The 14,613-nt window shown below is 34.9% G+C and overlaps 1 protein-coding gene across 1 annotated transcript; it reads right to left on the minus strand.

Moving 5' to 3' along the window:
- Positions 1-3,739: 3,739 nt before the first annotated feature.
- On the minus strand, positions 3,740-13,690 carry LOC117330530. Its single transcript, XM_033888907.1, has 7 exons — positions 13,592-13,690; positions 11,372-12,627; positions 10,292-10,406; positions 7,148-7,198; positions 6,567-6,758; positions 4,998-6,196; positions 3,740-3,893 (listed from the first exon to the last, which is right to left on the minus strand). Exons 1-7 carry the CDS (start codon positions 13,653-13,655, stop codon positions 3,765-3,767), a joined length of 3,006 nt encoding a protein of 1,001 aa, XP_033744798.1. The 5' UTR covers positions 13,656-13,690; the 3' UTR covers positions 3,740-3,764.
- Positions 13,691-14,613: the final 923 nt, after the last annotated feature.

Below are 14,613 nucleotides of genomic sequence, written 5' to 3' on the forward strand. Positions count from 1 at the left end.
CTAGAAATAGTTCGATCATTCAGACATTGAATGGCTGTGTTGCGCATAAATGAAATATATCCATACGCATGGAATGAAGTCACGATTTCGGTGTCAGTTATGCTCTTGAAGACTGCAATTCTGTCTAGTTGTTTTATAATGTTACATGTTTCATTTTAATTGGCAACGTGTGTGTTATTGAAATGGCAGAATATTGATGTAATGATGCAGATATATGAACTGTGTACATGTCCATCAGCGTTATTTTTTTCAAGGTTACACATAAATGCAGTATTTACTTTTGGTATGTGACGTAATGTTAGTTTCCAATGGTATGTGACGTAATGTTAGTTTCCAATGGTATGTGACGTAATGTTAGTTTCCAATGGTATGTGACGTAATGTTAGTTTCCAATGGTATGTGACTTAATCGTAGTGTTCAATGTTATGTAATGTTGTTCGTTGTTATCAATCAGGAATATAACTGCAACAACCGTTTACCTCCTCAAAAGTTTTGTGCCAATGAGAGTAAACATTTCGAAATCAAATTCGAGACAGGACCTTCCTCTTCATCTACATTGAAGCTGGTAGTCACAGCCACATTGACATGTAAGTATAGACTTATTTAAAAGAAATAAAGTAATAAAGCATTTTCCTTTACTGAACATTCTTGGGGATTTTCTCTCATTCAATTCCAAGTATGATATGCACAGGGATCGAAAATGCATATATTAGACGCAAAAGATTTTTTATGATAATATCCTTAGTATCTGGGAGGGTTTATAATGTTTAATCAATAAAAAGTGTTTTCATCAAGCATTAGATAAAATGGATATTTTGTATAGTAAACCTTAAGACAAATGTCAATCATGTGTTTTAAAATATGTGATTTCATTGAAGTATTGTGTTACAAGCGAAATTCATACGATTATCACATGCATTGGTATTTTCTTCGTTTTCTCTTCCTGTAACTGTTTTACAGATGAAGAAAACAATACATTACTGTACGTGGGTCTGTCATTTGGAGGTGTTTCCTCTATAGTGATTGTATGTGTAATACTGTGTATCGTATACCGGAGGAAGAATCAGAAAAGAAACCAAGGGCCGACCACACAACACATCAAGACCTTCACGCAAAGCCATGCAGCAACTCCCTCAGCACCGCCGCACCATCCATATGTACAAACCGGACAAGGTATGCGTTGTTTTAGCATGAATGAGCAGAGAAATAAATGCTACCTATTTTTAGTAAATACATCGACCAAAACCTTCTATCTTAACAGTTTGTTAAATTAGTTTCACCTGTTCTCTTCATGAAAACAATAAAAGCAATATCAAATATTTACTTGAAATCCTCGAATCTCAACAGCATTTGCATGATTAAAACTGGGCTGAGCTTGTCTCGTCCTGGACATTTTGATTCCATGAAAAAGAATAAAACAATGTAACATTGGTAAAATTTACTATTATAATGTTTACGACCCTTTAATAGATCAAAAATAAAATAAATCGAGTTTTTTTTTTTAGTTTAAACATATTTTCTACCACAATACCCTGTGTTATTCAACTCTCAGACCATCAGTTAATCATTACAGCTGTTGATTAACAATCTGTTTATACCACACGTGGTATAAACTCTGTACGCATTTTGATTGGCTAACAAGGTGAACTTTGACCCAAGCTGCAATTCTTATTGACGTCACCAATAATCTAATGACGTCACATCACCGGGTCCCGGACGTCACCGGTACACTTTATTTGCATACGCGAAAGTATACTTGGCCACGTTTCCCTTTGATTCAAGCCGATATTATTGTGGTAGAAACAGGTCACACGACTCGAAATTGTTGGATATGGAATTTATTTCACACTCGTAAGTTATTTTTTAAAAGTTGCAAAAAACACTCGCTAAAGCTCGTGTCTTTTGTAACTTTTAAAAAATAACTTACTCGTGTGAAATAAATTCCATATCCAACAACTTTATTGACATATAATAATGACAAAGGGATTAGTCAGCAAGTTTTTCCAACTTATAAACGACTTCTCCCAATTCTCTGTGCAATAAATCGAGTGGTCCTGTGGTATTGTGTTAACACACTTGCCTTTCACTTAGACGACCGGGGTTCGATATGTCAAGAGTGATATATGTTAGTAGTTGGTAGAATTTGTTTCGCAATATATATATATATATATATAATGAGACTGTTCAGTAAGATCCCTACAGACGAAGTAATACACAAAGAAAAATAAAATGTTGTCGAGTTTTTTTCTTTTTCTTTGTATATATCTATTCTTTTTAAACAAATGCTACTAAATTTTATTTCTTTCAGGAGTATTGCCAGCACATGTGTCTTTGCCGACGTATTCCGAGTCGTTCGCTGGCGAACCGAAGTTTCATCAAATATACTGAACTGCTTTATATTGTGTTAGAATTTGGTTTTCGTATGATCTTTTCCGCTATGACTTTTTAAAAGTAAAAACATCTGAATCTAAAATGAATTTACATTTTATCTTGGCTTTTTGTATGTCTTTCACAAAAGATACGCAAGTGTATGACGAACAATAAGTAGTCCTACTACTCTATGGAACTGCGCCTTATCCCTTTCTGTGACCTTCGCTCTTCCTTGGTATCTTGGTTACCCTTTTTGCTTGATGAATACACAAGGTCATTTTCTTGCTTCAGTGTAAGTATCGGGACATCGCAATGTAATAAAAAATAATGCTTTAGAAGGTGTCCTCAATAATCTTGATATTCTCCTAGTATGAAACTAGCAGTTGCCAAGCAAGTAAATCACAAATAAATAACATAGCATACAATTAAATAGGTGCATATGTTGAATAATAAAACATCAATATAATTTGTGTCACAATATTAAGATTAAATTTTCCAATCATAGACAGTTCTTTTGTTTGTATGTTCCGCAAGAACGGTTTTATTGTCTATGTTCAATTTTCTACTCTAGCCCATTGAATTCGTCTTTAGCCCAACTAAGTTCAAAGTTATAAAATTAACGTATTAACTGCAAATAATATGAATGCGCTTGAAATGTAATTTGAAAGCCATACACAACTAAATATAAAATTTAAGTATCAGCTAACTACATGTGTTACTTAAACCTCAAATCACATTGATATAACAAAAAATAGTATCCCATGCCACGTCAGCGTTGCTATATATGTATTCTTTTGCCAATATTTATCTAAACACATTAAGCATTGTTCATGTCATGTACATTCTATATGCAAAATTAAGTCTTGTCATTCACCAAGCATATGTTCCGTTTTATTTCTTTATACATGCCAATCAAACTCTTGATGTCTATTACCAGAATTCCTATGCCGACCATGACAAGGATCATACACCCCACACAGCCCATAGCTTTAGAGGACGGTCGATTGTCCTTTGCTGAAATCTTGGTACGGAGATAACTGTTGGTGGCATTCCTGTGAATAACAAGCTCAGCACGTAGTTCAGCTATGATTGCCATAAGCTCCTCAGTACTATAGTTAGAGGGAGCGTAACTACTACAGTTATTACAGACACACGGCGATGATATTCGTTCAGTTGTTACTTCAGGGGATCTGGTAGACTCCGCCACATATACAGTTTCTGTTGTTAATTGGGATGTAGGGAGGATAACATCCGTTGGTGATGCTGTATTAGTCTGTGTACCCGACAATGTTGATCCTGGTTCAGTGGCTTCTGTTAATGTAGGACTGATATTTTCCGTCCACGCTACGGTAGATTGAATGGTTTCCGTCATTATTTCTGCATACTGAGTGGCGTCAGGCAAAGTGATTGAGCTTTGAAGAAAAAGTCCCGTAGATGTGGTCAACACTGCCGTAGATGAAACGGTTTGCATTTCTGAAGGTTCCCTCATCACAGGTTCCTAGTAAACTGTCCGTGTCATCTACCTACAAAAGGAACATGTTCTATGTCTATCAATTCATCGTCCATTATTAATGTGGATTTCATGTAAATGCGTGGCTCTCTTCTATCATGTTAAATTTACGAGTTCTTGCAATGAATATTGCTTCAAGATTTAGTAATTGTTTTGTCACCGATCAGGGAGAATATTTCCATTCATCATATTGTAACTGACAACTGAATGTAGCGATACAACGACAACAGCATACCAGCTTAAAATTATCAGCAAAGGGGAAACTAAATAACTACATACCAAAATAATGTTAACAGCGGACTAACTAGAAATATTTAAACAAAGTTACTACCATACAAAAATAAAGTTAACAACGGACTAACTATAGACAATTAAACAAAGTTAACAACCATACCAAAATAAATTTAACAACGGACTAGCTAAACATCAGTTAACAACCATACCAAAATAAATTTAACAACGGACTAGCTAAACATCAGTTAACAACCATACCAAATAATGTTAACAGCGAACTAACTAAAAATAATAAAACAAAGTTAACAACCATACCAAAATAAATTTAACAACGGACTAGCTAAACATCAGTTAACAACCATACCAAAATAAATTTAACAACGGACTAGCTAAACATCAGTTAACAACCATACCAAATAATGTTAACAGCGAACTAACTAAAAATAATAAAACAAAGTTAACAAACATATCAAAATAAATTTAACAACGGACTATGTAGAGATAGCTACTCACAAATAACAATATTACAAAAAAGATGTACTAAAATGATTTTAATGACACTTTTATAAGAGATAGTGTCTCAAAAACAATAACATACACATATAATGTTAACAGCAGACTAATAAAAGACAGTTATGCAAAGAAAACAGCATATCAAAATAATGTTTACAACAGACTTATAAGAGATAGCCACACAAAGAGAATAACATGCTAAATAAGGTTAACGACGGACTAACCTAAGATAATAACATACCAGAATAAGGTCAAAAGCAGAGTACATAGACAAAGTAACACACAATGTAACAAATAATAATAAGATTACAATTCTATTGTTGACTAGGGGCATTTACTGGCTGTAACGATACGTTAAACATTAACTTACCAGCGTGCTGCTAACAATCAATGGGTAGCTGAATGTAAAATGGTTGACCCATCCATGGACATAGCCGGACAAGAGAACAGATCTGCCATTGGTCCGGACGACGTGGATTCCACTATCTAATGATTTACGACCGGAAGTCATACCATCCGCGACTAGCACATTCTCATTTATACTTTCACAATCAACGGTAATATTTCCAAAATGTTTAGTTTCTATTGCAATTACTAACTCCGCTTCTACTAATGTTGGTATGTAAAACACCAGGTTACCACTGACGATTTCCAGCGGTTGCAACATAACCAATGACGGGTTTCCATCAATCCTATTCGTTGTCATAGCAATCATAACGGGATTATTTGAAACAAATGTGCAAGTTTCGCTATCAAATTGTATGCTGGCGTGTTCCCCTTCCGCATTAAGTGATATAGGACTGAAAGAACCAGAAGAACATGTATATTGCACAATAGTAGAAGGCTGCAACGCGACTACCTTGCACTTGTACATTGCATAATTCGGGGATATGGATACAAATTTTGTACCCCAGTCACTAACAGGCGGTAATTGGTCCACCAAATGAGAATCCCGTGAACTACCAACATATTTATTTCCGCTGAATACACTGATTGGTTTCGATGATTTAATCCTCATTCCGGTGAAATCTCCGCTTTCACTTTGAATTTGTAAAGTTTGAAATTCGTTCATGGAGATGTTAAACTCATCGCCATTACCATAAAAGACTTGTTCTATATAGACACCATTTTCACGTCCATTTTGAACATTTATTTGTACGCTTACAAATGTGTTGGAATGTACACCAACAATCAGAACCTGTGGATTTGTAGATTGGCCAATTAAAGCATTTGGTGTTAGTGCATAATACATTTTACCGATCGTGGCGTTGTTTCTCGCAATGAATCCTGCCTTGCATGATGTTGTTGGCTTGCTGTTGAAACCATACACCTGGATATGGTTATCAGACTCTATTCTAATGGCCTTGGAACTAAGCGCTGATTCTTTCACTGTGAATTCGTGATCAAATGTTACATCGTATGTGTCCGTAGTATTAAGGTCAGTTATCATACTTCCAGACTTCGATGTAACATTTATTCTTGCAACATCGTCTCCAAGGTTCACAACAACCAATAGGTGTGAGGCATTGTCACCAGTTCCCATATATCCGATAACATAGTTGAAATTTTCTGAAATACGTTAAAGCATTACACGGGTAAATATGTATTTGGTATAAATCTAATGTATCCATATGTAAAAAAAATAATAATATCCTAAAAGGAGTAATATCACGCGAAGTGGCAATATTTTGCAGATGGACACATATTTGGTAAAATAAGTTTTCATGATAAAAGAGCTTAAACATTAAATTCGGGAATAGCATATTAACCTTGACTGACAGTATACATACTACACAATACCAGAAATATATCATTATCAATTAAAGTAGAACAATACCCTTGACTGTACATATTTTTCTAATTATACACTACACATATTATTTATGAAGTTTCTTACAACCGCCAGCCCGGTAGATAAATCAAAGAACTATATGCTCACTTGGACAATTAGTAGTTGAGTTACAGAAGCGGTACTGTGAGCCTGGTCCTCTGCATGGCATCCCGTCATTGGAAGGTTCCGGATTAGTACAGGCACGTTTCCGTGTTTGTGTGCCATTGTTTGGAATACCAGGTTTCGTACAGGTCACCGAGCAAGTATCGTAATCGCTCCAATCACTCCAGCTACCGTCGACTGATAATCATGTGATTATGAAATCAATTACTAATATGGCAGATATCGATATTTATAATACGTGTTGATTATTCTCTTTTTGCGAGAGTTTATGCCTTACATGTATAACATATACATTGAGGATGTCTACACATACGAATAGATATTGTAAGTTTTAAATTTTGATATAATCTTTTCCTATTTTTATGGAATCACAGTAAAATACTTGTTTACATATCTTTATATTATCGTAATGATGTTTAACTGAGCTAAGCTATTATCAAAATAATTTCCCATGAAATATTTGTATGACGATTCATCAAATTTAATAAAACCAATGACGGTAATTTTACTAACCGTATACTTAACGATACTTCTTGCAATTGAATTCTATTTCATTCGAAACTTACTTGCTGCGAGTTTTGCACAATCTTCGTTTGATAAACCGTCTCCATCATCATCTGCAAAATATGAACACTAGATTATGATGAAATGTCACATACATATTAATATTCCAATAACATAATAAAAAATATATCATATCACAAAGTAACAAATTAAAGTGTTCCTATATATTAATAAATACTATGGGATATAGTCGTAGTGCACATGAAACAAATAAATGTATAATGAGCATGACGTACCGTAAGTATGAAATTCATAATTATATTAGATTGATAAAATAATCCCCAATGATTCACGTTTATGTACCGACACTTTTCAAATATATACTAATAATGAAATATTTACAGGACACTGGATGTGATAACAAAGACAATTGTTACATTTTACCTGTACGGAGAAATATATCATGTGTTACGCAGGTTTTCACAGTGTTTATTTGGACTGTAATTTATGTAAATCTTGACATTCCATGTAACAAAACATCAACATGAAACCCGGCATAGAAACAAAATTTAATCAAAACGTCGATAAGACGAGGAGGAAATATAATAAAAAAAGATATGGAAACATTAAAAACTTCGCGGATTAGACCAGGGGTTTCGGAAGAATAAGAGTATATCGCTTACACACGAATATTTGTTTAGGAATAGAATATCGAACTTTTCCCGTCTGGTCAGGCACTTTATATTATAATGAATCGTCCTCATTTAATATCATAAATTCGAAAGGGGTTTTTGCGGTTGTGATTGATTGGTTGATAATAACATTGACGGCCCATCAACATACACATTCTGTAGTCATACAGGGCATAAGAAAGTATAAAAATCACAACAAACAAGCAAGTTAAGTATCTAGAAAATATACACTTTAAAGAAAAGGGCAACGACAGGTAATCTTTCCATTAACCGCATTCTTTAGCATACTCCGATACGGTGGAATTGTCCACCTTCCAAACAGGACCTTCATATCATTGACGTATTTTTCACGGATATGCTGAAAATCAATACGGCTGTCATTAAGTAACCAGAAAACGGTTCATTGCATACCATTATTCACGTTTATCTTCTTGATATTTGTATTAAGGAAAAAACACTCTAAAGGAAGGAATGTATGAGACATTGGTGAATTTTGTAAAGCTTGATGGTTATTATGCTAAAGCAATATGCAGGTTAATATAAATAGAGGATATCTAACAGTGTCTTCAGTAATACCAAATATATTTCACGTGTGGGGCTAATATTTTGATATTTTTGACGAGTGCGCAGCACGAGCATTTTTATCAACGAAAAACCTACCCCGTATGCTAACTAGGCCTACAGCGAAAGTTTGCATACAAAAAAAGTAGTTATCCCTGTCCAGGTGCTGACATATATGTCGGGCTTTCTGATTGGTCAATTATTTTGGTATTTTCTAATCATTAATTTGATTGGTCAAATCAGCAAAATATGATATTTTCACTAGTGAAAAATATCACTTTTATAGAAAGAATAAGTTTTGATATTTCACTGGTAAAAATGTAATAATATTCTTTATTTATTTGTTTTATGCTCCTAATACAAAAAAAGTTTGACATAAACTCGATGCCATTTCTATCATAAGATATACGTAAAAATGTATTTATGAGAACATTTGATACAGATGCCCGATGTTAACATATTTCTTACTGATGTACTGTAAGAAAGCTCTAGCTGCCAATATTTGTATATCCTAAGGTCAAACAAAGGGTGGAAATCTCCCTAGGTGGACACTTAATGAATGTCCCGTGTAAGTCTACAGTGTTCTAATGATCTGGTTATATCAGAAAGTCATTGCTATGGTTACTATCTAATCTGTTAAGTCTGCAGGAACACAATATCTGTGAATATGTATATATTCTAAGGTCAACCAAAGAGCGAAACCCCAGCGGGTGTCTGCAGTTAGTATTCCAATGGCGTGGTTATATCTGAAAGTTCAATAAAAGTTCAATAAAGTTCGTCCAATTAATATCTAATCCTCAGTATCCTAGCCAGAATAAAATACTAGGAATTTCAAAATGTTGCAAGAAAAGAATAATGGAGAAATGTGTACCTTTCGTCAAATATAAAGATAGGCAATATTGCGTTAATTAATTCTGAAACAGCGATATACTATGTGCATCTGTGATATAGAGGCTCGTTGCCGTCGGGTGTTATTAGCGTTGTAATAGCTAGTACATTACCCGATTTTATTCTCTGCAATATTAATGTAGAACGCCCCAGGATAATACACAATGAGCGACCCTGACTATAATGAGGTCTAATAACTTAATCATGTATGTCTGATATTCGTTCATTTATTTAATAAATAGTAATACTGTTGGATACATACATGTAGTAGATTCGGCAGCTATCGTGTATTTAATGTCTCTTACAGTATTACATCATCATCATCATTCTTTATTTCTTAAACTCTTATTTAAATGTCTCTCTCGATATTATCATATAACTTAAAAACAGTATCTATACATGGCGTCTATATAAGATATTACAGATACATACTTTGACATACATTATAATAAACCAAGAAAACAATGGGTTTTTTGGGGGTTTTTTTAAGGTACAAAAATTGTATTCCCCCAGCTGGTAATATCCTAGATATGTGTATACATTTATGGCTAAGCAGTTATTGTATACACACTTCTGCATTTGACAGACAATGTTTGACACGTACCCTGACTATGCCTCCAGAGTCTCGAAGTATCTACAGCTCTTAATCCTTGCTTCTTAATAAGCTAAAGACATAATTTTTCATCATCAAAACCCTATATATGTTTTATTTATAAAACTGTGCAGGCATGCTTCTCGGTTTATATGAAAAATCGATTATAATCATACATTTAATTTCCCGAAATATAGATTTTTTTTCAAAATTTTTTTATCAATTTCGTAAAAACGTATCATCGAAGGATATTTCATTCAGAATTAACAAATTCGTTGTTTAAAAAGAACTAGATTGTTGAATATTATATACAAGAAGTGATGCTGCCGTCGTTGTTAATGTTGGGTCTTTTTCAATATCAGAAAGCCAATTTGATAAATATCGTTGACAAGCTGTGTTTACACTGACAGCAGTGATTATCAATTTTGAAATTAGATAGTCGACTAACCGTAGCTATACATTAGTGGCCTTACCGTCGATCTGGTCTCTAGAGTATGATTCCACACAGAGTTCCTCGTCAATACGTCCATCACAGTCGTTATCAAGTCCATCACCCGGAATTATGACTGCTAGGTTTACGTTGCACGGCTAATTAGGAAGTAAATCTCACAATATCATAAGGCAAATAGTACTTTTCACTTATAATAATAAATGATAGAATTTATCTAAACTCAAAATATCGAGAAGATACCATCTACATTCCAGGTAATATGCAACTAGGTAAATACTGATAATAAAGATGTGTAATCTTATATCAAAAACAGCAGGTGTCGGATATAGTTTAAGATGAACCATAATGGAACATTGGTTTATGACTATGTGTTTCCCTGTCAATTATATAAATCTGCAAACAAGACTAGATCATACTATAAAAGGCTTTTTAACTCATCGGAGTGAACAAAGTGACAATACTGAAAATCATTTTCATATATGCCTCAATATTGTCACCTAGATAATGTTGAGGCATATATGAAAAAATGATTTGTTATGGATATACCTAAATCTTGGCCGACTCGCTTTTGTTTTTATGAGAGTCTTATATCAATAAAAAGATGATCAGATCAGAAAAGAGAGACCTTGCAAACCATATTATAAATAATGTTTATAGATATATCAACGGTGTATTGTCTCTTAATAACAAAAAACTAAATTGACGACGTCGACTGCATATTCCCTGTACAACTTTAAATCAAGGCCATTTAAGACTGAATATGGAGGTTAGTGCCAGGGACAACAGAGGGACTAAGCTTATGTTAAACGTGATGATGTCAGATTCCTAATTGCTAGATTGTAACATTCCCATGTCGGCGATAAAGCAGAAGACGTTTACCCTTCTGCAACACCTGGCCGTCAGCACCTTGCCATTTTCAAGGATTTCCATACAGAAATATATTTTGTTCGTATTTAACCCTCGTTTAGTCGACATTGAGCTAAAATGATGGTTTGGTTTACATGCCAGAACTTTCGGCTTTTCTAGTAACTAATCATAATCGCTGGCTCCAAACTTTTAACCAGAAGACTGAGAATATGGTCAGGCTTAGAGGACTACTCACCGTATTGATCGGAGCAAATCGTTTACCGGCGGCTGTCACATAGAACTGTCTGGGTGCTGTTCCGTATATGTAAGCACCGAACGTGACAATGGGGGAGATGTGTCGCACGGTGTGGGCACCTTCAGAAACAGGGATATGTCTTATCGCGTAGTGGGATTGAACAATCTGGGTCGAAATTATATCCCCGGTCGAAAATGCATCCCCGTCCAATAGTAGTCCATTTACTTCTGTTACCGGTACAATGACCATCAACATGTTGTTATATAGGCTGTCACTAGGGGTGGTGAATGTATAATCTGCGGCATATTGTTCAATAGGGGTTATAATGATCATACTGAATTTTGTGTTATCCGTGTTGCTCCTACAAAGTTGAGTCAGAAGAATGTGCTTATCCGCTTCTATTGTACAATAGTCGGGCGTAATAAGGTCACGAGTAGTCACATCACCCGCAAACGTTAAAACGAAAGAGCGTTCCCAGCCATCTGTACAGTTTATTTTAACAAATGTTTTGTCAGCACTCGCAACAAATTTTAACAAATTGTCGTCAGCATAGTCGGGAATTGGAGATGCGATGAAGATTTTACCTAGTGACTGGATAGCAGGTACTTGCTCTATCATATGGCCAGCGACATCTCCAGAATTTTGAGCTGTGTTAGCTTTTCCGTTGAACATGGCAATAGCTTTATCTGCTGTAATCAGGGTTCCACTGAGATCTCCCCGACTGGTTAAATGGAAAGTATCAAATCGGTGAAGCATCAATTCTATTGTTTCACCCGAATGGATATCCACTCCTTCGTAGGTTACAGCGTGTTTTGCTAACGCAGTACCCAAAGTTATGACAACGGCCGTTTCATTGTGCAACACAACGAAAAATACCTGGCTTTGAGGTAATGCATTAACAATGTATCCTGAGCTCAAAACATCAATAGGATGTGCTAGAAAAAAATCGCCCGATTCCATCTCAAAATCGAAACCAAAAACATTAATTTCATCATTTGCTGTTATATGGACACCTTTGCTTTCTTGTTTTGTTCCTGACGTTCGTATATCTCCTGATATTCTAATGATTTTGGTTTCAGTAGAAGTTACATTGAATGAAGTCTCGCTGATCACTGCAGGTGAGTACTTTGGTGCATTGACCCGGACGCTAATAGTACTAGACTTTACTGTTGTTATGTACAGCACAACATCTTGGGTATTGCCTGTCATTTCGGTGAATCCTAAAATGAACTCAGTGCCGGCATTGTCAGGTGCACCTGCAAAGATAATATACTAATTATGATGAAGATATTGTTTACGTGCCACACTAATGGAATATATGTACAATTTGTTACGTATTTCATAAAAATAAAACAGCATGCGTATTATTAAAATCATTCAGTTGACATATAATGGTGGGATACAGTATTATCATCTCTCCAATGAATAACCTGCTGTGAATTTAGGACAGAATCTCGTAATTATTGTTGTTTGCATGAATTAAGATAATCAAAAACTAAATATTCTGAAGTGTATATCTTGTTTAAAATATAGTGTATAGTTTATATTCAATATTATCTCATTTATCAAAAGTCCGTCCTGTTTTATAAAGAAATAATCTGATGTTCAATTAAATTAAATCCATTAACATGTCATGAGGTATCTACACCTAAGGCTCTTAGGATCACTGACAGTCCTACATGGGCGAAACAGTTTTATGATTACCCTAGCATCACTGACGAGCCCTAGAAAGACGAATCAGTTTCATAATTTCTCTAGCATCACTGACGAGGCTTAAAAGGACAAAACAGTTCAATTATATAATTTCCCTAACACCACTGAAGATCCCTAGAAGGACGAAACAGTTTCATGATTTCCCTAGCATCGCTGACGAGCCCTAGAAGGACAAAACAGTTCAATTCTATAACTTCCCTAACACCACTGAAGAGCCCTAGAAGGTCGAAACAGTTTCATGATTTCCCTAGTAACACTGACGAAGTCTAGAAGGACGAAACAGTTGTAATATGCACTTAAATATATTTCTGGCAATACCGTATCTAATACTAATTCGTATTACAAAGTTACAACATTTCAACAAATTAATTTATTCTTATTGATAATATAAGTAGCGATTTTTGAACCTTATCCTTATTTTAATATCTCATGCTTTTGCTGTTTACGTGAAGATGTTATAAATATAATTCTATGTTTTGTGTTGATTGTGTATACATAATTACTCACCTACACACAGGCTGTATGTGATAGATACACCATACAGGAGGGTAATCCATTGGCTATGCTTCATGGCGCAGGTATTGGCGTACCTCTGTCACACGTCGATGTGTCAACTAATCTTCGATATCATAATGTATACTTATACTAATGGCTGGCGAGATTAATTATTTACCAGTATTACGTCCACGTGGTCGCTAGAATGATGAAAAGCTTTTCTCATCATCAGAGTGTCTGGTTTTAACAGTGCAATGTAGAGCTTATTCTGATCAGTAAAGTATTGATGTTCCTAACTCTATTGGTATTGAATGGTGCCGATATTGTCAAATATCGATATCTCGAACTCTGAAAACTCGAAGGCCCTGTTTTATTTAAGTTAACATTCAATTCTGACAGTAAAATATATTTATCACATATCTATGTTATATTACAATAGTGATACAACAAATGTCGGTGAATGTTTTCTGTCGGTTTGTATCACACATTTGTATCACCATACTGGCCGGAATTACTTTTAAAGGAATTCCCTTTTCCATGAAACTAAAAATAGACAGTTCATTCGAAGAAATAAAGTGAAGCTGTATCTTACAACATTAATTAAAAATTATGAAAATATTAAAAAAAAAAAAAAATGAATTTAAATACAAATAAAAATCATTTGCTTGAATTTTTTAAATGTACATGTATCTTTAAATATTTTCCTCTGACATTTCTGTCATCTGCTAGGGTCTGTTTGACAGCTCATAGTCTCAGCTCATAGTCTATCATCATAACATGGAACTTTCGGACGTTAAAGAAGGATTTGTAAATGACACATTGTTCCTTCACAGCAGCCCGTACAAATATCTGACCCTCTATTACCTGCGTCTGCTCCCCAAGTTATGCCTGCCCCCCCCCCCCCCCCCCTCCAACGCCCGTCTCCCAAAACAATGACAACACCGACTGTTCACGTGTCTACAACTACTCCCGAGCGTTCGTTCAGGGATAACAGACTTGCGTGATTATATAATGGGTAAAAGAAATCCAAACAC

The sequence above is a fragment of the Pecten maximus genome, chromosome 7 (genome assembly GCF_902652985.1).
Source record: "Pecten maximus chromosome 7, xPecMax1.1, whole genome shotgun sequence".
Lineage (NCBI taxonomy): Eukaryota > Metazoa > Mollusca > Bivalvia > Pectinida > Pectinidae > Pecten > Pecten maximus.

Excerpts from the sequence above, each read along its gene's own strand:
- LOC117330530 (XM_033888907.1), bottom strand. The coding sequence starts at position 13,655 with ATGAAGCATAGCCAATGGATTACCCTCCTGTATGGTGTATCTATCACA. Across the intron at positions 10,407-11,371 it reads GATTTGCTCCGATCAATACG|CCGTGCAACGTAAACCTAGC; the intron begins GTGAGTAGTCCT and ends CTTCCTAATTAG. Across the intron at positions 6,197-6,566 it reads CTCAACTACTAATTGTCCAA|AAAATTTCAACTATGTTATC; the intron begins GTGAGCATATAG and ends AACGTATTTCAG.